Raw genomic sequence first — 27,188 nt, forward strand, 5'->3', positions numbered from 1 at the left:
ATTTTTTGATCAACTACGATGTTCAAATCGTTTATATCTACGGAAAATAACTGAGAAATTTTAGTTTAAGATTTTACTGATTTCTGCATTTAGTTAAAGGCAATTGATCAAAACTTTCAGTGAAAAATACTCAACAGTTTTCTAATAAAAAATACAATTTGCGAGTGTAAATTTTACAAGGTTGAGAAGTAGTTACGTTTCTCGTCTAAGAAACGACGATTTGAGACGAAGAAAGGAAATTCACGAGGATGGTGGGGATAAAAAGCTTAAAAACGGACGTATTTCTATCAAACGGAACTATATGCATTATGACGTGAGCCCTGTTATGCGTGCATTCTTATGGGTCTCAGGGCTCATGTCTTAATTCACATAGGTCCGTTTGATAGGAATACGTCCGAATGAGAATGAGAGTGGAGACAGCGACGGACTTGTTGAATATATTTTCTCCTCATATTTATTTATGTAAGCGACGTCGTTTGAGCTGAAACTGAACCGTCTGAAGAGCAAAGAAGCAAAAGCGAGAAAGAGGTAATTCTCGACAAAATTTATTCACCCATCTTTAAATATCAACTGCGCCCTACCATGGCATCACCATGGATAATCTTGAAATAATGACCTTTCCTTTCTAGAATATACTAGAAAATAACAAATGTCAGACTGATCATTTGTTTTGGTTGGGACTACCCGATTACAGAGACGATATAATTTAGAGATGGAGCACTAACAATTTTTCGAGTAAGGTAAAAGATAAATTCAGGGGTCAACTATATTTTTCGCGCAATGATGATAGATGAGAAACTTGTGATAAAAAATGTTTAAAAAATTCTTTTACTCATTTGTGGTGATTTTTCATCTAAAAAAACCCATCGAATAAACCGCAAAAAACGCGATGAAAATCACGGCAAGTGAGTAACAGAATTTCTTTAAATTTTTATGATAATTATTGACTTTTGCCGTCCCTCCCCCTCCTACGTAGTTTCGAAGAGAAACTTGTTTGGGGGAAAATGAGCCAAATGGTACGATTCAAGCGGGCTTAAAATACAGGTACTGAAAACGTTTACGAGCTGCACTGCCGTGCTAAGGAAAAACACCGTATGTACCCTCAGGCGTTGCCAAATCTTCTTCGATAAAACACGAATTACCTGGTAAACTTATGAATATTTTTCTTCCACTTTTTCAGAGAATATTCTTTGTATTTTAATCTAAAGTCTCTGAAAATTTCAACGAAAAATATTCAAAATTTTCCTCATAAATAAACATTTTATCAAAGGAAATTTGGCAACTCTTGAATGTTCATACGGCGTGCTTCCTTAGCACGGCAGTACAGGTAAGATGCGACGGCGAGTGGATGCGACTATTCGTGCTCGAGGGATGTCAAGATTGCATTGATGAATAATTGAAGGCGCTATAACTGACGGTTAGCTTTTGGCGCCAGAGACAGCATATGAGGAGGTCGATGAGCAACTTTTTAGGCAAAAAATCAAATAAAATTCGCCTTATGATGACTGATAAATTGCAAGGTTAGTTTTTATGCAATTTAGGATTGGTAAACCAATCGCTTTAGCTTTTGGTCACCAGCCATCATTAAGAGAATCTGATTGTGACAGTTAAGCAGTTGATTTTCGAAAAATACTTTTACACTGTGGAAAAGATGTGCGGGTCTCTAAAGTTATTATCTCTGATCAAATATACTCGAAATAAAATGATGTAACCACCAGAGAGTTTATTACGATTGAGTGCCGACCACTTTAAACGAATTCTTATTTTGTTTCGGTTGGCATCGAACTTCGACAAAAGTCATCTTTTTCCATCGGAAAATCATCTCTGAACAAGAGGTAGCCGGGGGACGGGTTAGAAAACAATAAAATACCCGGCGAGTGAAAATTCAATCCGAGTGGTTGTTCAATTCGTCGCCTCCCGGACATAGAAGCGTAACTTCTCTCTGCAATGAACTCCGTCGTCCGTACAATTTAATGCTTTTCCGGGCTCATCCCGGTGAGCAGTTACACCCTTTTGTCAGTCGAGCGACAAATTGCACCGAGAGTCGCTGCGGAGTCACGCCCAGGGGGCCCAACATGCTTCTCTTTTCGTAATAAATCCATTCTTCATACCTCCCAAGTTCACATCTTGGTTGATATCCTGCCGTGCTAGGGAAAACGCCGTTTGAACATTACAATGTTGCCAAAATCTCCGGAGTAAAATGTTTACTTTAGAGAGAATGGATGACTATTTTTCGACGTGTTTCACGCATACTGACCGACTACACTACGTTTGGCGCAATGCGAGAAGTATTCATGCAGTATTGTAGGCGCTAATATATGGGATCACGCTGACCGCACTGATTGGCGCAATGCGTGAAGTATTCATACAGTTTTGCAGGCGCTGATATGCGTTAAACGACAACGTTTGATGTACGTTTGTTGAGTTTGATGTGTTTGATGCATTTGTTGTATTTTTTGTGTTTGTTGTGTTTGATGTGTTAGATGTGTTTGATGTTTTTGTTGTATACCTCCCAAGTTCACATCTTGGTTGTTATCCTGCCCGTGCTGAAAACGCCGTTTAAACATTACAATGTTGCCACATTCTCCGGAGTAAAATTTTTACTTTAGAGAGAATGGATGACTATTTTTCATTGGAATTTCCAGATACTTTCGATCAAATTGTGAATAAAATTCCGCAAGGAACTGGATGAAAAGATGAACGATATTAAGATTTTCATGAAAATTCGCATTTTATCAGAGAACATTTGACAACGCTCGACGGCTCTTACGTCGTTATTACTTAACACGGCCCGTTCAATCACTTATATGATCATATTTGTGTTTTAATTTGTTAAGCTCATTGTGATGGCTTATCGACGATGAAACTACCAGACCAAGCATCTCGGTTTGCGACGTTGCAGACTTTCTACCGTACTTTAATTTTTGATCGGGAAACCACTCAACGTCAATTCTTGAAAATTTCTGTGATTTTTTTTTTCTCACTGAGAAAGAAACTTATGTGAAATCTTCAAGGAATGATATTGAATTGACTGCATTTTGTAATTTGGAACTATTAATTTTGGCCCGGTTTAAAAACGACGTATGTGCCATTAGTTTCTCTATGCACAAGAGTGTTTTTTCAGATGAGCCAGAATTTATAGTTCCAAATTGCAAAATGCAGTCCAATTGTTCTCCTCTAATAAAATAAAATGAGAGCGGAAATTTTCAGACACCGCAAACGAGATACTTGGTCTGGTTGTTTCACCGTCGTCATGTTCCCAGTAGAGAGTGCACGCGTGAAACGGGCCCGAAACATCCCGGTTGTTTGGTTTTTTTCTACTTTCAGCCTCGCTGAAAACAATTTCGAGTTTATTTCTCTCGTATCTTTTTTCTTCATTAAATTGCCGCTCTCAACGAGGATTTTCATCGGATTTCATTCCGATGACCCTTTGCACCGACGAGATCAAACGACAGGCTCCGATTTATTTTCCTAACTTTTTACGATTGTTCGGTTCGCGATGAGTACCAAATCGGCCAATCAGAGGGTGGGCTGTAAAAACGAATGTCTGTGGACTCAAAGAGCTCGGGAGAGGGTTGGGGGGGGGGGGGTGAAAAACAAACAAATTCAATGGCATCCCTCCGGCCAGGGGCAAATCGCCAACTGTTGATGTGCCAAAACCCATCGCACTAAACACATCCAGACCGCGCGAGTTATGAGATTCGATAAACGATACGTTCGGCTACGCCTCTGTGAGCTCGATGTGTTCGGCCACATAAACTGCGAGAAAAAGTAACCGACATTATGTGATGATGGCGTAAGTAGAACATAAAGTAGAACATAAAAAGGATCGCATTTAGCAGAAAGGAACCAGCGCGATAACAGTGTTTTTAAAATCGTGCAACTACCTCTTTCCTTTTGAAAATCCTCAATATATGTACAGTGTTGAAATGTACACAATTATTTTCGTTTAAATTGAAAATTTATTGGTGGGAAGCAAAAACTTTTTGCTATTCTGAGAGTTTTTTTGGATTATTGTGAAGAAGCAACATTTGGATTGCATTTTGCAAAAAGGAACCAAGAGCATTCCAATGTTGCTAAGATTGTGGATTGTGTATCTTACATTCATTCAATAAAATTGCTGAAATCATGCAAAAACATTAGATCTAAAAAGGTAATTTTCGTCTTTAAGTTATATATTATTGGGAGTAAAGATAAAATTAGTTTAGATAATCTGCGTATATCTGCAAGGCAAACAAAGTTGCACAATCTTAGCGACATTGGAATGTTCTTGGCTTCTTTTTGCGAAATGAATTCCATTTTCACATCACTGTAATCGCGCTGGTTTCTTTTTGCTAAACGCGATCCAAGGAATCTAGACCTGAGGCTAGTATCTCTTGGGTGACACTGGCCAAATCTTTGGGTTCAAAATTTGCGATTTCGATGCGAAACTTTTGAAGAATACTATTCTCAATTTTTCTTGAGAATATAAATATTTTGTTGGAAGAAATTCGACAACCACCGAATGTTCATACAACGTTCATCCTTAGCAACAGTGAGCAGGTCGGTCGCTCTTGAAGTTGAATCCTAACAACTACCGAGTAGCAACCTTGCAGATTTCCCCGTCATACCAATTTTTTTGACGACCAGGTAGTCATAAGTCAAGATCACGATGACGCAGAGTATATGACCCGGAAGTTGGTGGAGGAGTACCGCAAATGGGGCCTCGAGGTTAGTGTCCGTAAGACAAAAAAGATGTCAGTCGGAGGTGCTCAGCAAAGCATAGTCCTGGAGGATGGTCAACATATAGAAAGTTGCGAACAATACAAGTACCTGGGGGTGAAGCTGACTTCGGATGGGAAGCTGGATCAGGCCATTCGGCACCGTAATCTTCTAGGAAGGAAAGCCATCGCCATGCTTAATGGGATCCTTTGGGACCAAAGGATTTCCAAAGACAACAAGAAGAGAATTTATAACTCGGTTGTCAAGCCTATTATCACCTATGGCAGTGAAGTGTGGCAGTTGAAGAAGCGGACCCAAGAAATGCTCAAGGCGACCGAGATGGATTTCTGGCGACGATCGGCTGGAATCTCGAGGAGAGAACGTGTCAGGAATGAACGTGTCCGAGAGATAATGGGCGTTGAGAAGACGATTGTGCACGATATCATGACCAAGCAGTTGGTATGGTATGGGCATGTGCAGCGAATGACTGATACCAGGTTGCCGAAGAAGGTGTTGGAGTGGGTCCCCCCAGGTAGGCGACGGAGAGGGCGTCCAGCCAAACGGTGGGTAGAGGGTATCCGTGAAGAGATGGAGAGATGCCAGCTTCCGGAGGATCTCTACCATGACAGATTCCTGTGGAGAATAGGCGTCGCAGAGCGCCCAAGCGCGCCGTAAAAGCGGCTCATACATACATACCAATTTTTTTCATGGGAAAAGTACAGTAACATATATATCCAATAATATTTTCGTGAATTTTCCTCCTGCTCAAAGAATAATCTGTAGAGATATTGAACTATGACGTCGTCTCATTTCCCACCGTAACAATGGAAGAGGAGGAAATTTTGAAACCGAATGATCAAGACACAATATTTCATAATTGAATTACATTTTGCAATTAGGAAATACTGTTTTTGGCTCATCATAAGAAGAACACATGAGCCATTGATTGTACCACGTAACTTTGAAAAAATCAACATGTATACTGCCAGTGTTTTTCAAATTTTAACGGCCTAACGGAGGACTTAATGGAGAAGCACACATCAAAGGAAAATCTCTTCAATGTATTCTGGTTCGCGCGCTCCGTGTCTCATAAATTATTCGGTGGAAAAGAAAGCCAAGTTTCACACGGAAAAAAATCAGGGTAGGGTTCGGCACTACCTATGGGTAGTTTTAGGGTCGGTAGTCCTGAGGAACAGAACATGTATTCGTCAACGCTACCTCTCGCTGTCCGTAGCGCCTACCCGCCGCTTGACTGCAACACACACGGCAAGCTTGTTTCCACAAGTAGAATTTTTCTTGCGGAAGGCTAGAATGTCCGAGATGCGTATGCGCCGTGGACTGCTCGACTACGTCATCGTATTCGCCTCGGACGAGGAAAGAAAACATGGCTGCCCCGCGTCGCGTTGCCCAGTCCGGCGCTTTATTTTAAAGTAACAGTTTAATACTATGAGGAAAGAATCAACACCCAAAAACTCAGATTTTCCTTGACATAAGCAAGCTGGCCAGGTTGGCCTAGTGGTTAGCGCGTCTGACTCTAGACCCCATAGATCCCGGGTTCGAATCCCGGTGGTGGCGACAAATTTTCACCGAACTGACGAGTGGATCTGCAGAAATAGATTCTACTCGACCTTAATCCCTGAAAATTTGAAAGCCGGAGCTATGGAACATGAATGTTCTAAAAGTCCCCCTGATGCCCGTTGACAATTAAATAATTTCTTTGTAAAAACTCGTGTCTATAGGTAGCTATGGCTTCCTGAGCAACAAAAAAAAACAGGAAGAAAAGCCAAATAAACTGCAAGAAAAATTTAAAAAAATAAAAAATTAAAAAAAAATAAAAATAATTGAAAAAACTATATTGTGCGCGATGAAATTATGCTCTACGGGTGTAATCAGATTTTTTCGCACATTTTGGCAACTTTGCATCAAGTAGGCTTCAGCCCTGCCGGATCTATCCTTGGAGCCTTCTGTTTCTGTGCCTATGCGCTGCCAGATCTGTTTCTGAACGTCACGGGTCATCTAGCGTGGAACGCAAGCGCGAGGTAGGCTTCAGCACTACCTTGGCTTACGACTGCGAAATCAGGTACCGCGCGGTAGTGTTGAAGGGCAGAAACTAGTCCTCAACCCTAACTCATTTTTTTCCGTGCAGATTTCAGTACAGCTGTATTGGATAGTTTACGCTGATGAAATATTCTTTAACGGATAATTTCTTTGAATTAAATAAAAAATGTAAAAATTCCAATTCAATACAAAGTATGAATTTTAATAAAGTGTAAGATCAACCTCCCCGAAAATCTCACACCACTGTGCGTCGTTGGTATTTGCAATGTAAATGGACAGCGACCGAAAATAGCTCACCCATATGAATCAGTTGATGTGAAAACCAAAAAAGCCCATCCTATGACACCTGAAACCCATCAGAATACTCCCATATGAGGGCTCTTGGAAAAAGTAATGTTGGATTTTACTGTCGTTTGGTGTATGTACTCGTATAATATGCGAGCTTACAAAATCAGATACCAGAATAAAATATAAAAAAATGGCATAAGTTCTTTCTAAAAATTAGTGTTTAATGATATGCCTTCAAGCCTGCCCACTGTCTGGATAGGCTCCAATTTGTAAAATTACAATCAAGATGCGTGATGGAAAAGAAGTGATTATCGGCTTGATATTTTTAAGATTGATGATGTCCATTTCAACAAAGTAAAGAGGGATTTTTTTAATCATGCGATTCAGGTTGTGGAAAAAACTGCCTGCTGGCAATTACCGAATCGATTGGCGGAAAAATGTATCAGTGAGATTTTTTTCTCCCTTTTTTCCTTTTAGGGAGGGTTGACCACTGACCAGGGTGATTAAACTGAGGTTGATCCTGTCCTCATCAGCTAAGTTTTAGACAGGCTGGATGCCATTTACTCTGTCTAAAAAAACGGTTTTGAGATGGGTACCTATTCCTGTAAAAAATTATGTTTAAGAATGCCTAGTAGTGGGTAATGTAAAAGGGGTCAAAGTATGAACTTTCAATAGTGAAATGGTCAACCAAAAGATAGGATGAGAATTAGTTTTCTACGACATGTTCTTCTGTTGACATTTCCAGCAGATTACATTACAGAACATACCGGGAACATCCAAAGGTGACTAATGAGCGAGAAAATAACGTTCGTGGTTATATTATGAACATTGAACTCAAACTTCCGCCCGCGGAAAACCATATCAATGTAGATTAAGTTAGCAATTCGTTTTTTTTTTTTTTTTTTTAATGGGAAGGGATTGTAAAAAAAAGAACAACCACAACTCTCAGCCGTCAAAACTGCATGCATTAATTCGAGCAGACTTTCTGAACACTCGCGCATGCACTTAAAAGTACTCACCACCACTGCTTTCTATGCAAAAAGTGACGTCATCACAAGCTGCGCCGACATGATGATGGCTAGCAACGTTCCAGTGTGATATCCGTCGAATCCAGGCCGTTGCGTTCGGAATCAGGAATTCGGTCTTGAACTGGACATTATCTCTGCGAACAAATACAAAATAACCGTTACTCAATTTCCACTCCAGAGAAGGATTCTGCCGTCCACGGCAAGATTGCCGTAACTCCACTCAAAATGTTTTCCTTTTTTCCAGCTCGTACTGCTCTATTACAAGAAAATTCAATGGGCCTGTTGCAAACTTTTGCTAGAGCAAAAATAAGAGTTGTTTCTTGTAGATAATGCCTCAAAAATCACGATGAGCGCATCGGCAAAGTCTGAAATGCACGCATAACTTCACAATCTGCGTAAGAAATTTGCGTTTTTTTAAGCTTCCCGCTTCAAAAACGATACTACGGCGTAGGTGAACATTTTGTTAGAGGAGTCGCTCCATCGTCGGCGATATTCATCATGGCCGACGCTTGCACGCAGTTCCGCGCGTAATTCAAGGAGAGTTCAAGGTCAATCCATTCGGGCGTGGAAAATATGAACGTTAACACACCGATTGTTATCTGGTCTAATCCAGTTCAGGTGTTATCTCGTCCCATCAAACGTGTTTTGGCGGATTGGCGTCGGCTATGATGATTATTGCCGACGATGGAACGACTCCTCTTACAAAATGTTCACCTGTGCCGTAGTATCGTTTTTGAAGCGGGAAGCTCAAAAAACCGCAAATTTCTTACGCAGATTGTGAAGTTATGAGTGCATTTCAGAGTTTGCCGATGCGCTCATCGTGATTTTTGAGGCATTATCTATAAGAAACAACTCTTAGTTTTGCTCTAGCAAAAGTTTGCAACAGGCCCATTGCCACAAGGCTTCATTTTTTCATTTTTAGTTCCCAATTGTGCAGAGGCAAATCCAGCAATTTGGCAACACCGGATTTTCTCCATTTAAAGCAATGTTAAATAATCGATTCTTGTCGGAGCACTTCCCCCCCCCTCCCCTAAGAATCGATACATTTCCATAGGTTTAAATGGAGAAAAGCAACGTTGCCAATTTGCTGGATCCGCCAATGTAATTGTGTGGTGGAGTTATATTGGAGAAATGAAGGATGAATATTCGTTGGGTTTTTTGTAAAACAGCATTTTGTCAGAAAAACATTGAAAAAGTGTTGAATGGAGATACGGCGTTTTTACTTTGGACGGCAGCTTTGATCAGCACTTTTTTTTTAAAAAATTTATTTTTAAAAAAACAAAACACCATTCTTGGCGCGACTGTATTACGCACGCCGCACAGTGGATCGAGTCAGTAGGAGAGGTCGGACAAAATTCGGAAACTTTAAACGCTATAACTCCGCTTATACAAAACCTTGAGATTTTAAAAGTTGTTCCATTGGTTTTCTCGTGAAATTTTCTTCTAAAAGCATCCCTTGAAATCTAAAATGTGACGTAAAGCATCAAAATTTGCAGTTTTAGTCAAAAATTCCATGTCCGATCTCTCTTATTGACTCGATCCACTGTGCGCCGTTGTGCAAACATGGAATTTGGGCGCCAATGACGCGGGCCTCCTAATAGGCAGTCCATGAGTCTGAGATCCAGGCTCGATGACTTGGGCCTTCTAATAGGTCGTCAGCTAATTAATGCACGATTCTGCGATCCAGACTCCGCCTCTTTGGCGAGTCGGGAGGGGGCCCAACCAGCTGAAAGCGTCAAGCCTGTGGGTGGGGGGTGGGTCCCGTTTGCAATGGCGGGTCCCACCAACCGCGACTCAGTCACCAGCGTGGATGGCTGCCCGGGACTTCGCTCTTAATAGGATACTTCATGAATAAAAATACTTTCACGAAAGGAAAAATTTAACGACAATATTCGTCATACTTTTAAAGCTAGTTTGAAAAGCTTCATACATTTTCATGAAACAGGCTGAAACTATTTTCGCGACATATATTTACATAAAACGTTTTTTATAATAAGTGGAAGCAGAATAGGACCCAGTCGCATCAGTCTTACCAAATTGTATAGGACAATTTGTTTGGGGGGGGGATGCTACAATTTCTTTCGACAATTTTGGGAAAACTCCTTCAAGTCACAAACACCCTCTGAAATGCCCAATCTACTTTACCGTTCTCTCTTGAAAAAAATACAAAATCTAATAGAATTTGGCAATGGCTGATACGACCTAGTTCTGTCCCCGCTCGATGCGGGCTGATCAATTTTCCATACAAAATATTTTGAAATTTTTCAAGATATTTTGAACATATGGATTACATTTTGCAATTAAAAACCACCATCTCTGTCTCTTTCATGAAAGCACCTTTTTGCATAGCGAAACCAATGACATATATTCAGTTTCTAAAATGAGCCAGGAATGAGCTTATTGCAAAATGTAATCCATATCCAAACTTAGAGATTTTCTCTCGTTTCTTTCCGCGAAAACCCTTGTTTTATAACTTTGATCTGACAACCCTGGCCTTCGCTCTGCTGAAAGCTTCCCGCGGATATGCCGAAGAAAATGAAATTAGTTTTTGGAGCCGGATCACTTTCAAAGCAAAGAGAAACTTCATACCGCCCCCGCCGTCACTCATCCTACCCGGATCCCCACACTGTCATCCGAATTAGCCAAATTCGACAGTTTCCGCGATCGCTTGTCACTCGCTATCGCGAAACACCGAGTCCTTTTTGAACACTCCCGCTCCGACTTCTTTTGTCGATCGGAAGAGACCAGTAGCGTGGCGTGCAATGATCGATTATCGATATCTCGCCATTTGAAGCTATGGTAAAGAATCGATTACTAAGGTGTTCGCTGCGATCACCCTGATAATCGATCCTTTTTCATAGGTTTGAGTGGCGTATCAATCGATATATCGCAAAGCACGCCACGCCACTGGAAGAGACTTCGCGACGAAGTTTCCCGAGCGACAGCCCGGAACACAAACTTCGCTCCGCGATCCGAACTTGACCTTCATCTCATACCTCGCGTATCGCGCTTCGCGATAAATCGATTAACCTGCCGTTTAAACCTACGGAAAAAGATCGAGTGCAAAGGGGACCCGTGATAATCGATTCTTTATCGTGGCTTCGAATGGAGAAATATCGATTCGCTGCCGACTTGTTTTGGAACGTCGCGTATAGCGTGGGTTCCTGTTTCGCGTAATGTATTGCCTCGCGAGATAATAGTTTTTTTTAAACGGATACGCTCGCATAAATATTTGAATCGTCCCGATTTCCGCGCGGTTTTTGAGTTTTGCTCGGATTGTTTTCGAGGTCGAGACCGTGGGCGGTGCATCGATGGCTTAACTCAGAAATCACGTGCTTCCCCTAATAACTCGATGTTGCTGAGAATAAGACTTTAAAATGGATTGCATTTTGCAAAAAGGAACCAAAGTTAAAGAACCGGTTAGAGATAACCAAGCTGCCGTGCTAAGGAAGAATAACACCGAATGAATCTTCATGCACAGCGTTTCTTTTGGTAAAGTACGAATTTTTAGGAAAACTTATGAACATTTTCCGTCCAATTTTCCAGAGAATTTCCCTCGCAATAAGATCTAAATTATTAGAAACTTTTAAGTAGAAGTGGATTGCATTTTGCAAAAAGAAACCAAGAGCATTCCAATGTTGCTTGGATTGAACAACTTAAATTTTTTGCACAAAATTACAGAAATCATGACAAAAATTAAAATTACCACCGTGATTTTTGTCTTAAATTCATAATTTATAGAGAGTGAATATACTTTTTTAGATACTCAGTTTCTATTTGCACGGAAAAAAAGTTGCAAAATCCTAGCGACACTAGGATGCTTGTGGTTCCTTTTTGCAAAATGCAATCCAAATATTACTGCAAACTATGATATTTTCCAGAAAAATTTCTTTAAAACGGGGAAAAACTGATACACCCTTTTAAACTTTAGGAGATGCATTTGTATAGCGTTTACGCGTTTTGTAAGCGTTTTAAAATTTAAAATAATAAAAGAGTAAACAGTTTACCGAAACATAAGCATTTTGATTTGGGTTTTAAAATAACTTTTCAATGTTACTCGACTAAGATTTGGACTGCATTTTGCAATTAGGAATCATAATTTCTGGCTCAGTTTACAAACGACGTGTGTACCATTACTACCCTATGAACATGAGTGTTTTTACGGATGAGCCAGAAATCAAAATTGTAAAATGCGATCAATTCATAAAACGTCAAGTCTTTAAAGAAATTTAAAGTTTGAAAGTAATATTTTAAACAATTATAAAGCAGTTTCAAAAGATTTTGTAAATTTATTTTCCATTGTCCGCGCCGCAACGCGGCGGGCAAACGGGCGCATGGGCGCCTACAAACCTAACAGAGATACTTCACGCATTGCGCAAAGCGTGAGGTATCCCTGTTAGGTTTGTAGGCGCCAGTACACGGCTCGAGCTGGCAGCACGCACGCGGCCGATGAGAACCATGATGGAAGAGAGAAATGATGATGATGCAGGATAGTAATGGAATTTTACACCCTGTGTTGGCATAAATATGTACTAAACATCCGAATCTTCAGCGGAAAAAAAAAGTCCTCCGTTTTAATCTAAAAATCCGATTTTTGGACAAAAACTCCTCTCCTTCGAATCTCCCCTCGGTAGACTAGGAATTGGGGATGTCCTTTTTCCCGTGGAAGATCACAAATCGTCGTCCCTCTAACGTAAGGGTGTATCTACATTTCCACGCGAGCCCCGTTCCCCGTATGACTCTGTGCTTTCCAGAGCTCACGTGAAAATTGAGATACGCCCTTACGAATTTTACTTAGAATTTTACATGGAGAAATACTTTACGTCATTCCTTGAGACTTTTCTTCTCTGGGTAAAGGAAGGTGTGTAAAAATTTCAGGCATTATAGCGTGTTGATTTTTTTTCCTATGATCAAATTAGATGCGAGGGGAAATTTTGAAACATCTCAAACGAGGTGGGCATTCCTGAAGTTTTGCTTATATCGTAGCTATTATGTCGTGGGCCGATAGTGAAATCAGGCATTTGTCAAATGCCTAGCAAACAGTCAATTTTTCTTACTGAGGTTGAAATTCTGATTATTTTCCTAATTGTATAGACAAAATATTCATTGAGCAAGTGAGCAAGAATTCTCTTTAAAAATTTGCATCATACAGTAGTATTTGAAACGAGTACTGAACGAAATGTCATCTTGAAATTTTCAGGATGCCATAAAAGACAAAAATTTTAAAATTTTAACAGAAGCATTTGAAGAGGACGGAACGAGGAAAGTTCGTATTTTAGATGAGTTATTTTTCCAAAAATATTGAAAACTTTTGAGCTCCCTCCCATGAATTTACAGAATTGCGTTAACTGTCAATATTCGACCACCTGCCGAGGAATTTTATGGAATTTCTGATTTGAGACATTGCTAATGACAAATACATCCTTAAACAACTACAGAAGGTTCAGCGTTCACGAAAAATATCAAGGCATTCTACGGGAGGTTCAACGTTCACGAAAAATATCAAGGCATTGTGTTACTTAGTTTTTCGGTTAGATAAAAAACAAACAAAAAGGGCAGAAATTAGACAACGAAAGATGTAGTTGGGTTGATCCTGGTCAAATCCGTCCAATTTGTAGCTACAGCTCCGAACACGAGCGTGTTAAAAAATGCAAAAAAACTCCTCTCACGGGAGCTGAAATATTCATGGAACCTTCAGGCATGTCGACGTTGATCTATGCCCCGATTGGATTAACCGACCGCATTGCCTTGTGAAACGTCAGTTTAAGCCGGACGAAGATTAGTTCATCGAATCATGCCATTTTTACCGCATTGATCGAGTTACAGGATAACAGATCAGCGAGCGGCAGCTTCCACTGCACAGCTAGCTAAGGAAGAACGCCGCATGAACCTTCAGGCGTTGCCAAATCTCTTTAGATAAAATGCAAATTTTCGAGAAAATGTGTGAATTTCTTTACTCCAAATTTTCGGACAATTTTGTTCGCAATTAAATATAAATTATCTGAAAATTTCAGGGGAAAATATTCATAACTTTCCTCAAAAATTAACATGTTATCGAAGGAAATTTGGCAACTCTCGAATGTTCATACAGCGTTTTTCCTTAGCACGACAGTGCACCTTAATTACCTGTTTCTCTCACGAAAGAACGTAACTACATTTCGATGTTGCCAAATTTCCCCTCGCGACTTGCATTTTTACCGGGAAAACCGCGGTCATCTCTACCTACAAATTCCATGCATTTCTCTTCTGATTTCATGCGAAAAACAGACAAATTTTGGACAAATACTGCACAGGTACTTTCTTGTAAAAAATTGAATTTTTCGGGTCAATTTTGCAACCTTGGAATGGAGTTATGTTCTTTCGTCCGGAAAACTGTAAGTTCTGCACCTTGGGGAGAAGCACGTGCGACACGTCATACGTAGAATGATGCAGGTCGCTAAATAGAAGATGTTGCATTTGTGAGGAATTTGCCATTTAACTGTTGGTTCTTACGTAAAAGTTCGCGAGAAACACGATAGTGCCACTGGTTTTCTCTGAGATCAACTACCAGGCTCAAAAAAAGCTCTCAAGTCGAGGCCATAATGGAGAGGATATCTATCCCACGCTATCCTGAGAGTCCACCTCTACATCAAACAAACTCTCCATGCAAAGATAGGGAGCAAATACATTAGCAGGGCTGCCACTTTTCAGTTTGGGAGTCCCCAAACTGAAACATGGCAGCCCTGTCTAATGTATTTGCTCCCTATCTGTGGATGGAGAGTTTGTCTTGATGTAGACGTGGACTCTCAGGATAGCGTGGGATACCCCTCCATTCTGGCCTCAACTTGGGAGCTTTTTTGAGCTTGGGAGTTGATTTCAGAGAAAACCAGTGGCACAATCGTGTTTCTCGCGAACTTTTACATTAGAATCAACAGTCAAATCGAAAATTCCTCACACATGCAACATCTCCAATTTGCGTGATTTATGATAGCGCCCCTTCAAAGTTGCATTGAAGTTCGATTCAATTTTTGTTTCTCTCAATCTCTTCGTCATCTCTTACACAATTTTACATATCAACGTTTGCGAGACTGCTGTGTCGGTCTCTTTGATCATATCTCGGTGTTAGATGCCATTTTCAGCAATTTGTTGGGTTAAAACATTTTAGAGGGAGGGCGATTCTGTTAGTCGGATGCAAATGTTAATTCTTACAGACATAGGCGTAGCTAGGCCATTTTGCTGGGGGGGGGGGGAGGGGCTGGCCCCCCATTCGAAACATTCGAAGCAGGCGTGTTGCCCTTTACTTTGCGTGTTGATCTGTACTATCTGAAGCGGTCCTTTCACAATTTCAAGTGAGTAAGAACGCATAAACTCATCAATTTTTTGAATACCACAAAAATGCGATAATTTCGAGGGTCTGACAACCCTTGATACCGCGTCCGCATTCGCTGGATGACTCGCACGAGCCACGAAAGCCTCTGGGGACCAACTCAGCAAGCGCCATTTAACTCGGACCTAATTGATTACGACAATTTTTCATGATTCCGTCTTCGGCGCTCTCTCCCGACTTCACAGCTTGTCCACCCTAGGCTGGCATTTTTATTTCAAGAAATCCTTGGCGGCCACAAAAATCTAACACCGAGGTTTTTTTTCTCCTTTTCTCTCTTGCGGCATTACTATTTGTATTTCATTATTCAACAGTTTTACGAAAAATATATAAATAAACCGTTTCATTCTGTTGTTAATCTTAATTTCGTTTATGAGGAGCAGCGGGTCGCCGAAAAATGTAAAGGCGATTCTAATGCATCTCTACAAGCTACCGTGCATTCATTGGAAGAAAAGAAGAAGAAGAAAAAAAACACATTGGATCTAGTCCAGACTCTTGAAAACATTGACAAGAAAATGGACTCTTGATTCATTCAGATTTAAGCTTAAATCAAAAGGAAATCCGCTCAAATTAAGAGGCTTGGTTCTTAATTTGAGCTTAAATCTGATCGAATCAAGAGTATTTTTTCTTGTCGATGTTTTTAAGAATCTGGACTCTAGATCCAATGTGTTTTTTTCCAGTGTTCTTAAGAAAAGGATCAGAAGTTGCAGTCCTCATTAACAAATAGACAGTGGCGTGGCGTGTTCTGTGATACATCGATTAATCTGCCATTTAAACCTATAGAAAAGGATTGATAAACAGTATGTTTGCGACGAAAACCTTTATAATCGATTCTTTACCATAGCTTCAAATAGAGAAATATCGATACTCGATCATTCACGCCTCGTTACCGCAAATAGGCTGAGTTCAACAAAAACGCACCGAGTTGCATATTTGGGGCAAAATTAGTAACGAGTAGTCTTAGTTCTGTTACTTCTTCAATTTCGTTTCGTTATGTCTACTTTTTTGGTGTTCAGCTCATAATTTTCTTACTTCTACGGAAATCGACGCAAAGTCTTCTCTGTGACGATTAAGTCATTGCGAATACCCTTTACACGGAGTAAGGCTCTTTTTTTAAAACTAAAGATAAGAAACTTTCCATTCATTTTTTGACGGATGAGTTTATTAGAAATTCAATGTTTGGTTTGAATCAAGCATGACTGCAAGCTGGAGTTATCACTTCAACCAAAAGGCTAATTCATCGCTCAAAGTACCATTCGGCGTGCGACCGCAATAGTTGATGCATGATGCGACGGCGCAGAGATGCAACTATTTGTGCTCGAGGGATGTCCAGATTACGTCGGAGAAAATTGAAGGCGCCCTAGCGATGGCAAGAGACGTTGCACGCTACATCGTTTCCATTCGATGATAGAAGGATTGTGCAATGATAAGCCAAGGCCCACTGTAAAAGTTAGGTGCTCGCATTTTCTAGAATTTTCAGACAAGTTCATTTTTAGACTACTTAATCGTTCCTTGTTTCTACGAAAGTCGACGCACAGTTTCCTCTATTGCTATTCGGTCACTGCGCACATTTATTACACGGAAGAAACGTCAAACCCATTCCAGAACGCAAATAAATGTGATTTAACAATTTTTTTCCTGACACTTTCCGGTTTCCCTGAATGTGGCAACCCTGTACCGTGCGACCCTTACACTCATTTTTTTGTAGTATAAACAATTTTCAAACCTATCCAAGTTCGGCACTCTCCACAACAGCACATTCAATCATGGGCAGCGTTTAATTGAAAACAACCAATTTCCCTGCGAGCGCAGAGGGCAAAAGTACACCGTAACTTCCTCGCGTGACATCGGGAGGTCAACATGGCAACCGTTGAGGGTCCATTTTTGTGGCCTCTGCTCATTCATTGTTCTGTCGTGTTTTTAATTAATGTCCTCTTGAGTGCGAACAATAGCACTCGAGACGGGGCGACGGTGAGTTTTTAGCGCCACACAATGGAGCCAACATCAGAAGAGGCCGGACATAAAATCTTTTTACTGAAGCTGCAACTTGTGATGTTTACTTCATCACAATTTTAATTACCAGGGGTGATTCGAAAGGCAAATGTCATGAAAAAACCAATGGAACCACCTTTGAACTTTTTTAATCTATATATCTGAAGATATAAGCTTTTAAAGTTTTCAAATTTAGTCCGACTTCTCCTATAGACTCGATTCACTGTGCGCCGCGCTAGACGCCACGTTGGTGGTGATTAGAGGAAGGGTGTAAAGGGGGGCACCACGGTTTCCGGGTTTCAAATCCGCATGCCGGTGTCCGCATGAGCCTCAGAAAGCATGGATTTTAATATAAAACAGGGCTCACGTAGAAACCGAGATATGCCCTTCCGTCAGAGGGAGGATGATATGAATGGGGTGCATGCGCATGTATGCCTCGTCACATTCCGGTTTTAATTTTTAAAATGTCCCTGAGGACCGACCCGTAAGCCTTGAAAAGAGGCGAGCTGGCTGCGCGTAAAAAGAGATCCTCATCGTATAGCATCATTGAAAATAATACATTCGCGAGACTTGAGTAAAATATAACAATTAAAAGGACATAGATCCTTACAAGTTGGAAATTAAAATAAACAAGTTGCAAGTTTTAAAGTATAGTAGGTATATTTTACCTACTTGAACGTTCGTCAAAATCAGGAAAGCTTATCGACGGTGTAAGTCGGCAATCACATAACTCGATTTGCGACGTCGCAGACTTCCTGTCGTACTTTATTTTTTAAACGGGAAACTACTTAACGGCGATTCTTTAAAACTGCCGTGATTTTTCTTCTCGGTGCGAAGAAAATTCTGCAAAAACTTCAAGGAATGATGTCAATTTGTTCTCCTTTAAAGATATAGCACAGAGATGGAGATTTTCAGACACCGCAAACGAGTTATGTGATTGCCGACTTACACCGTCGTTGTCCTTTGTACCTTATGCGTCGTACAGTGGTAAAAAAATTGGAATCCCTTGTAAAGACCCTTTTTCCAAGTTAATCTATCAAACTTTACTCAAATTTTGTAGAAATTGTCCTTTTTATGCGTTGCGATGAAGCCGCCCTTAAACCTCCTTTAATTACTATGCAATCCATACGGAATCTCCCTAGTCGATCAACGTCAACGATTTTTTGTCCGCGCACCTGTTTTTTCCAGTAATTTACATCCACGCGTTTTTTCGGCACGGAAGTTTTGGTCCACGTGCCAGTTGAGACCCGAAGTTAATTGGCCCAAATGTAAATACAAACGACAATTGCTCACGACTTTTTTGGATGAAAATGTATAATTTCTTGGAAGAATGAGGGTTTGTTTTTTTTTGTTTTGTCTGTTTGGTCAAACGGAGAATAATATAAAGTTGATAGTTTTGGTAAAAATGAGGGAGCGTCAATTCCACGAGACAAAATTCACTAAAACTTTCTACACCTCTTTGGTGTAACAGGACTTAAATATCTTTCAAGAAATTTCCACCTTGTTATACCTGAACCGGATAAACCTCTATATTTGCCTCAGCTAGAGGCTCTTAGATTTTTCCTGTGTACGATAAGTATTTGATTTATTTTGCGAGGAAAGATCTGTACTTTTATAGGATGCCTGTCATTCTTAATACGTCCAATTTCGTGTAGTGCTGTGCAACACCTCTGTTGTGAAATAGTTGCTTCAGGCGCCACCGCACGGCGGGCGAGCGGCCAGCGCGTAACGCGCATTGGCGCCTACAAACCTAAGTGGATACTTCAAGCACTATGCAATGCGTGAGGTATCCACTTAGGTTTGTAGGCGCCAGTGAGCCTCTCGCGCTGACAGAACGCCGCTTTGCTCTATTAGGCTTTAATATTTATACTCGTATAGTCAGCGTTTTTTAACTCATGGTTTTGAAATGTTTCCACACTCTGCATTGATTATTCTCATTTAAATTGATGGGGGAAAAACATGTATCAATTTATCAAAGGAGAAAAGCAATATAATGTGTGTTTTTTTAAATATTGGTGGTTCCGTGTCAAATTTAATGATTTCCAAAGCACTTTAATTTTTTCTTTCACATTTTGTGTTAGTATTGTGCTGCAGCGAGGTGTACGCGCGACCAAACGCTCAAAATTTGACGTTTTTGACTCTAAAAGATCGATGTACAAATAGGTTAAAACTAAAGATTGCGTACTTCTTGGTTTTTTCCCTCTTTTATTCATGTTTGCAGTTCCTGTCGGCACAACTGCGGCTCATGGAGATTAATGTCGCTTGGAGAAGGTTTTAAAAATATTTGTCACGCTTTAAAAATATGAATGTTTTAAAAATGAAGTAATAATTTCGTAAAGAAAAAATTAAAAAAAAAAGTTCCTATACATATACAAGGTATATTGTACATCGAATATTTTAAGGATAGAAATAAAACCAAATATTCATACCAATGACAATTTAAAAAGATAATTCAAAAGAAGAAAGTAATAACATTTCATTTAGGAAATGAGCAACCATAACAAAACCTCTTTCTCTCTCAATTTCTCATTTCCATATTGTCGATATAACTTTACATACCGACTAAAATATAACGCTCGGACCAAGTCACTGTTGCTTATTTTACGTGTGGGCGTAAACCACTGGACAGAAAAGGTGCGCGGACAAAAAATCGTTGACAAAATGTCCCGAAACCTAATGAGCTGTCGAAGAGAAGACGTTCGAAACTGCCCTCAGACATGCTTGTGTTGCATGTGCAGGGATTTTCAGGCGTTAGAGCTAATCGCCTCCTCTCTAAATGCAGTAGAATGGCTCACACTGCCCACGACCTGCTCCTCGTAACCTTGCAACTATTGGCAATATACGAAACTATTCGAACGAGAGGTAGTTCGTGTTGCATGTTGCATGCATAATGAATTGAAGGAGTTTTAGCTCATTAGTTCTATTTTGAGGCACAGCAAGTCAAACTCAAAGGGCTCGGTGGCGCAGTTCCTCTGGGCGTGAGAAACCGCGACAATGCGTCACCCTCCTGGCATAAGGGCGTAACTAAACTCTGCAACGAATCCTATCGTCCATACAATCAAATTCTTCTCCGGACTCATCTCGGTGTGCAGTTGAGCCTTTTTGTCAGCCGGGCGACGGATGGTGCGACCGCCAACACCGGAGGGCGTCATCAACACGTATAAATTATGAAGTTTTTAATGATGCGCAGATTTTGAGGCGACCGGCGAACCAACGTCGGAAGGGCGCCTCGCTAAGACTCGTGTTACAAGGGCACCGTGTTTCACGGCATCGCCTTGTTCAATTTTTCCATAGATTTCCGATGGTGCATCGCTTGCCATCATTCTAAATATTTGAATGCGTTGTTTTCGAAAGGGAACAAGCCCATTTTTGCATCACGGAAAAAAAAGTGTCAGAGGTTATCCCCTAAAATTGTGGTACTACCCCATTTTGTTGGCTGATGAGGACATTTCTAATTAATTGTGGTAGTACCGCAACTCAAGTTAGGGTACACGGAAAAAACAAGACTAGTGTTGAGCACTACTGGCCGTTTAGTGAGGAGTAGTTGAGGGCTGGCGTGTAAGCGCTGTACAGCTCAACACCGGAAGGCAGTTCAGGTGGGCACTGAACATCAGTAGTGCCAATCAGATGCCGCGAGACGTAGTTGCGCTTAACAGGTGTAAATTCACCCTCAAAGTGTCGGAGTCACCAAAGCCTGGTGGTAACGCGCTGGTCTTCCACCAGCGCAATCCGAGTTCGATCCCAGGCGGAGGCGTTTCATATTTTACGCTCGCTCCAAAGTCACTTCAGGGCTTGACACTAGTTCTTCCTTAGTGACCCAGCCTCGAGCTGTTTAGTGCCCAGCACTACTCTGACTTGGTGGCTCCATTTGACCTAACCCTCGTTAGTGTCCAGCACTAACATGTAGGTCCCAACCCTAAACGCGTTTTTTCCGTGTAGTACCGCAACATTTGGGTTAGTTACCTAATTTATTGGGGTACTACCATAATTAATTGGGGTGCTACCATAATGAATTGGGGTACTAACGCAATTAATTGGAAATGTCCATATCATCCAACAACCTCGTGCTTTTTTTCCGTGATAAGCCTTGGCTTACATTAAGGTGAGACTGTACACCCAAAATCAAAAAAAATGACATTTTGGTTTTATAATATATTCTTGAACAGCTTGCTTTGCTGATTAAAATGGTATATAACATGCTATACTTTCCTTTTTCGGTCTATTTTTTGTGCTTCTTCAAATATTGCATGCAATATTGCAAATTGCAATATTGCAATATTGCAAATTGCAATATTGCAATATTGCAAATATGCAATATTATATATATATATATAATATATATATATATATTATTATTATATATTATATTATTATATTGCAATATTGCAATATTGGCTGCAAAAGAAAACTGGAGGATGAGGAAGAGTTCTATAAAGCAGGAGCTTTTGAGTAAATATGTGAGTGATTTTATTTTCTTCAAAATACTTACTGGAACAATGCTACTTTTTTTTCTATTTTTACTGTTTCCGAAAGTTTGGTTTTTTTAACTAAATGACCCTTTATCTCAGGAACTAGAAGAGATATCTTCATAAACTTTTTTTTGATCTGTTCACAAGAGTAAGGAGCATAAGTGGAACTAGGATTTTGTGTGTAACTCAACTCAACTTTTTTCAAAATATTCCTAAAGCTAAAAAAGCAGGGGTTTTTTTAAACAAACTTTGAACTTTCAAAAAAGTTCACTTTCTATGTCAGTAAAGTCTTAATCCTAGTACCAGTGCTGCACCACCTCATAAAGAATACACTCAAAAAATTTCAGACTGATAGCTTTAACAGTTCCTGAGAAAAAGGGTCATTTGTATGAGCATATTTTACATGAGTTTAAATGGAGTTTACAGTCTCACCTTAAAGGGCATGCTACAGACTCGTCGAGGAATGGACCTGTTCCCTTTTGAAAACAACCGATTCTTTTGAAATAAAGTAACTCGAAAAAGTGTAAAATCTCGTACAAATTTTGAAGTCGAATTCCCTCGTCTTTACTTTGAATGCAGCTTTTTCAAACCTTTCTCAGATGAGTTAAAAACAGAGTACCTAAATAGCGCAAATATCACCACGAGCGAATTTTTTTTTGGTTTGTACGTATTAGTCACTTTTACAGCGCACTTGGGCGCTCTGCGACGCCAAACTGCCGCAGAAATCATCGACATGACAGAGATCTTTCAAAAGCTGGCATCTCTCCATTTCTTTTTGGGTGTGAAACCATCTGTGAAATCAGCTCTTTAAGCGATTTCAGATGAGGCAATAAAAAATTTGCATGCAAGTTCTCCATTAAGATAAGCAAAGAGCGTTAAGAAAAAGAATACGTTTGAAAACGAGGCAACATGGGATGTAGCTACAGGCCCCTCGCCCACTTACGACTTTAAATAGTGAAAATCAGTTGCGAGGCCAAAAGAAGGGCATTTACGGTCTTTAATGCAACATCAGCTTCTTCGAAAGAAGTAATCGAGGCATTGAATGAATTTGACGGCCGTTAACGTTAAAAAGTAGGGAGCCTCGATTAAAGTTCCGCACTCGTTCAACTTCCGATCTCGGGAATCTCTCAAAATCTGCCCGAGGCAACAATGACAGCGGCCCATCATCCTTGCACGAGCGTGAGGCAACGTTGCCTTTCCCCCCATAATATCCACAAATTCATACGATTTCTCCACGGTGCAATTCGAAATTCGTCAGGGCCGGAGCCTGTTCGTTAGCATTTAACGTCGCTAATATCAAGAGCTCGCGTTTAATAACTTTATACTGCGCTAGTCTATCCTCCTCCGTTAGGTTCCAATTAAAGTTTGCCCCCCCCCCCTCTCCCCGGCGCCACTTTCAATCTGCCCTCCCCCCACCTCCCCTTTCAGATCTTGGTTTAAAGTGTTCCAAACCTCGTCACTTAACGCTGTATTGTTCGGGATATGCGACTTTAACGTGATGAAATGGGGAGTTTCGCTGTCGCGCCGGGTATTCACGCCGGAATATTTACGACTTGTTAGACTCAAAACTACTGTCAACATCATTTTTTTGGAAATGCTACTTAGCACGATTCTTGTATACTGCCGTGCTAAGGAAAACGCCGTATGAGCCGTATGGATGGTTCTCTATCTCAACTAGACGTTGCCTACAGCTCTTTATTATTGATTTTTACATTAACGATCCATCCTCCCTGCCCTAAATAACAATTTAACTCCTTCATTCACACTATTACAATCAAAATAGTTTTCCTAATGCAGTGTTTAGTTTTTCATCAATTTTTTTCGTATTTTAGATTTACCTAATGTTTTCCGACTTTTCCAACAAGTAAAGTAATAGTGATATGTATTGTTGACTTCGTTTAGTGGCTCGTCAGCACTGCCGTGCTGAGGAGGAACGCCGTGTGAACCTTCGTGTATTTCCAAATTTCTTTTGGAAAAATACGAATTTTTAGGAAAACTTATTCCGTCCTATTTTCCAAAGAATTTTTCTCGCAATGAGATCTAAAGTATCAGATAATTCCAAGTAAAAATATTCATTATTCGTCTCAAAATTTAATACGTTAAGAGAGAGGAAAATTGGCAACTCTTGGATGCTCATACGGAATTTTTCCTTAGGACGGCAGAGCAGTGCTACTCGTGCCGGAAGTGCTCCTTCTTCCGAGGTTTGGGGGGGGGGTGGGAAGAGGGTTAAAGAGGGTTAAAGAGGTAATAATGAATAAAAAAAAGAGCCTGTTTTCAAATCTTGGCTTGATTTTGCGAGCGAACGTCTCGGCGTTTTCCATCAAGTGGCGAAAATTGAGAGGTGCAGTATTCAGCTAACCCGCGGGCGAATAACTGAGCTGGAATTGCATAAAATCGAGCGTAATGGAAGGGTTCTTACCTGGTGGCACAGTTTTTGAAAACGCAGTTTATGCTAATAACCGGGCGCCAACTAATTGCACTGGGTTTGTCCGCTAGGGTTTTATTTACATCCGCCACTACGAAATGGAATCTATGGCTCTCCGAGAACTGGGTCACATTTATCACCGCTTTCAGAGAGCTTTTGAACAGGTACTCTAACTCGCTCGAGCTCTGAAACAAAAGAATTCGAAAAACAGGATTTTTTAATAAAACCAGGGCAAAACTAGTATGATTAGTATAACTAGTATCAACTAGTACAACTATCGAGATTTTCGGGGAAAACTGGATGCACCGAAAAAGTAAAGGATGCTGCCTTAACATCCTGATGTACATAATAAAAGCTTGTGTTGCTTACATTTAGCAACAATCAGAACTATTGAATAACCATTCAACTTTATAATAATAATATTCTTAATAATGCTGTGGATATGACTTTATTCACAAGGGTTTATAGCATTACAATGCGTATGTACATAGGACTCTGTTACCACAGAGACATATCTGGTTGAAGCTTGATTAGCTTTAACAGCTTGCGACAACTCACAAAATGCTGAGTTAACCGCCACATCACTTAACTTTACATCTTGACATTGCTATGGTGACTGCTGTGGTGGTTGACTCAGTGTTTTGTGAGTTGACGCACACTTTGTTACATCAGATTTAAGTTGGACTTTAAGTCAGCATCCTTTTTTTCGGTAACGGACAATGGATGGAAAGTAAAATAAATCGAGGAAAATGTAAATCTTACGCTAAGATTGGACCACTAAACAAGTTGACACAAGATTATTCTTCGACAAAATTTTACGCAAGAGACATTGAATATTTTGAAACAGTGATAAATCAACTGATAATTAAAATATTAGTAGTAAGTTCTCAAAATATCACTCCTCTGGGTTTCAGGACATTTTGTCAACGATTTTTTGCCCGCGCACCGCGACAGAAACTGCAAAAATGAATAAAAGAGGAAAAAAAACCAAGAAGCACGCAATCTTTAGTTTTAACCCATTTGTACATCGATCTTTTAGAGTGAAATACGTCAAATTTTGAGCGTTTGTTTGCGCGAACATGTCGTTGCAGCACAATAAAAGCACAAAATGTTAAAGAAAAAATTAGAGTGCTTTGGAAATCATTAAATTTGACACGGGACCACCAATATTTAAAAAACACACATTATATTATTATTCTCCGTTGAGAAATTGATAAGTATTTCTTTCCCATCAAGTTAAATGAGAATAATCAATGCAGAGTGTGCAAACATTCCAAAATCATGAGTTAAAAAACGCTGACTATGCGAGTATAAATATTAAAGCCTAACAGAGCGGAGCGGCGCGGCGTGCTGCCAGCGCAAGAGGCTCACTGGCGCCTACAAACCTAAGTGGATACTTCACGCATTGCACAATGCTTGAAGTATCCACTTAGGTTTGTAGGCGCCAATGCACTTTTCGCGCTGGCCGCCCGCCCGCCGTGCGGCGGCGCCTGAAGCAACTATTTCACAACAGAGGTGTTGCACAGTATTATACGAAATTGAACGTATTAAGAATGACAGGCATCCTTTAAAAGTACAGATCTTTCCTCGCAAAATAAATCAAGATACTTATCGTACACAGGAAAAATCTGAGAGCCTTTAGCTGAGGCAAATACAGAGGTTTATCCGGTTCAGGTATAACAAGGTGGGAATTTCTTGAAAGATAATTAAGTCCTGTTCTTATTAGATGAAATAAAACAAGAGTGGACATTTTAATACACCACAAAGGAGATGCACATTTTTGCAGTTTAACTGTTAATGTGTATTTTGCAGGAAACTTCGTTCTCAAATACTGCTGCAGTAAGGAAAAACGCCGTAAGAACCCTCAGGCATTCCCAGCTTTCTTTTTGATAAAACACAAATTTCCTCGGAAACTTGTGAGTACTTTAGTGTGTTAGATAAGTTTCTTGTACTTTAACCTAAAATTCCTGAAAATTTCAAAGGAATATATTCATAAGCTATCCCAAACATAAACATTTCATCGAAGGAAATCTGGCAACTCTCGAATGTTCATACGGCGTTCTTCCACAGCACGGCAGAATACTGCAGGCAACCTCGATGAACTGAGGAATGTGAAGGGAATCCAAACGAATGACCACCGTTCCTACGGTTGCTCTAATAAGCAACTGTGTTGCCAAACGAGACAACTCAATGCGACTTTAACAACGGGATCTGATACTGCGATTCGGCATAACCTGGCAATTCCGCTTGAAAAGTAGACGGGAACGAGCATTTTATTTTCCGGTTTATTTCCCTCCGTGGGAGGGGGGGGGGGAGGGTTTTACCAGGTCGTGTGGACGGAATCTTCGCCGCCACTCGAAGCATTTTCTGCACCGCGAATGTGGGCTTTTTAATTGCACTTTTTTCGGGTCCCCCGTTTTCGCTTTTAATTATGTCTGTCGCGTTACGTCGGGTTCGGCGAGTTCCGCACGGCTGCCTCGACCGAATTTATCCAATTTAGACACTTTCTGTTTTTAAAAGGGGTATATGTTGCCATGCTCATTGAAAATAGAATGCTGGGCTTCCCAAACAATGAGCTAATGCAAGCGCCTGATGAACAAATTGAAAAATTTCATGCTATCTACGCATAGATGGACTAAATTTTGCGATAAGGAACTACTATTCTTCATTTATTTCGGTCATGTAATGTGTTATTGGCAAACTAGTGCGCGAGGGTTGGATGGAACGGCTCCTCTTACGATTACGAAATGTTCACCTGTGCCGCAGCATCGTCTTTGAAGAGGAAAACTTAAACAGTGCATATTTTTACGCAAATTGTGAAGTTAGGAGTGTAATTCAGAATTTCTCGATTTGCTCTTTGTGAT

The 27,188-nt window shown here is 40.4% G+C and overlaps 1 protein-coding gene across 5 annotated transcripts in view; it reads right to left on the minus strand.

Annotated features, from left to right (window-relative positions):
• LOC109032713 (uncharacterized) overlaps window positions 1-27,188 on the minus strand; it is a 393,313-nt gene that overhangs the window by 152,590 nt on the left and 213,535 nt on the right. For all 5 annotated transcript variants that reach the window (XR_011900192.1, XM_072302208.1, XM_072302210.1 and 2 more), the window contains 2 exons: window positions 24,319-24,509; window positions 8,067-8,209 (listed from right to left, as the gene is read on the minus strand). Coding sequence is in view for 4 of the 5 variants with exons in the window: in XM_072302208.1 (XP_072158309.1) it covers window positions 8,067-8,209; window positions 24,319-24,509 (334 nt within the window). In the remaining variant the exon portion in view is untranslated. The remainder of the gene's footprint in view (window positions 1-8,066; window positions 8,210-24,318; window positions 24,510-27,188) is intronic.

Source organism: Bemisia tabaci, chromosome 7 (assembly GCF_918797505.1).
Source record: "Bemisia tabaci chromosome 7, PGI_BMITA_v3".
Lineage (NCBI taxonomy): Eukaryota > Metazoa > Arthropoda > Insecta > Hemiptera > Aleyrodidae > Bemisia > Bemisia tabaci.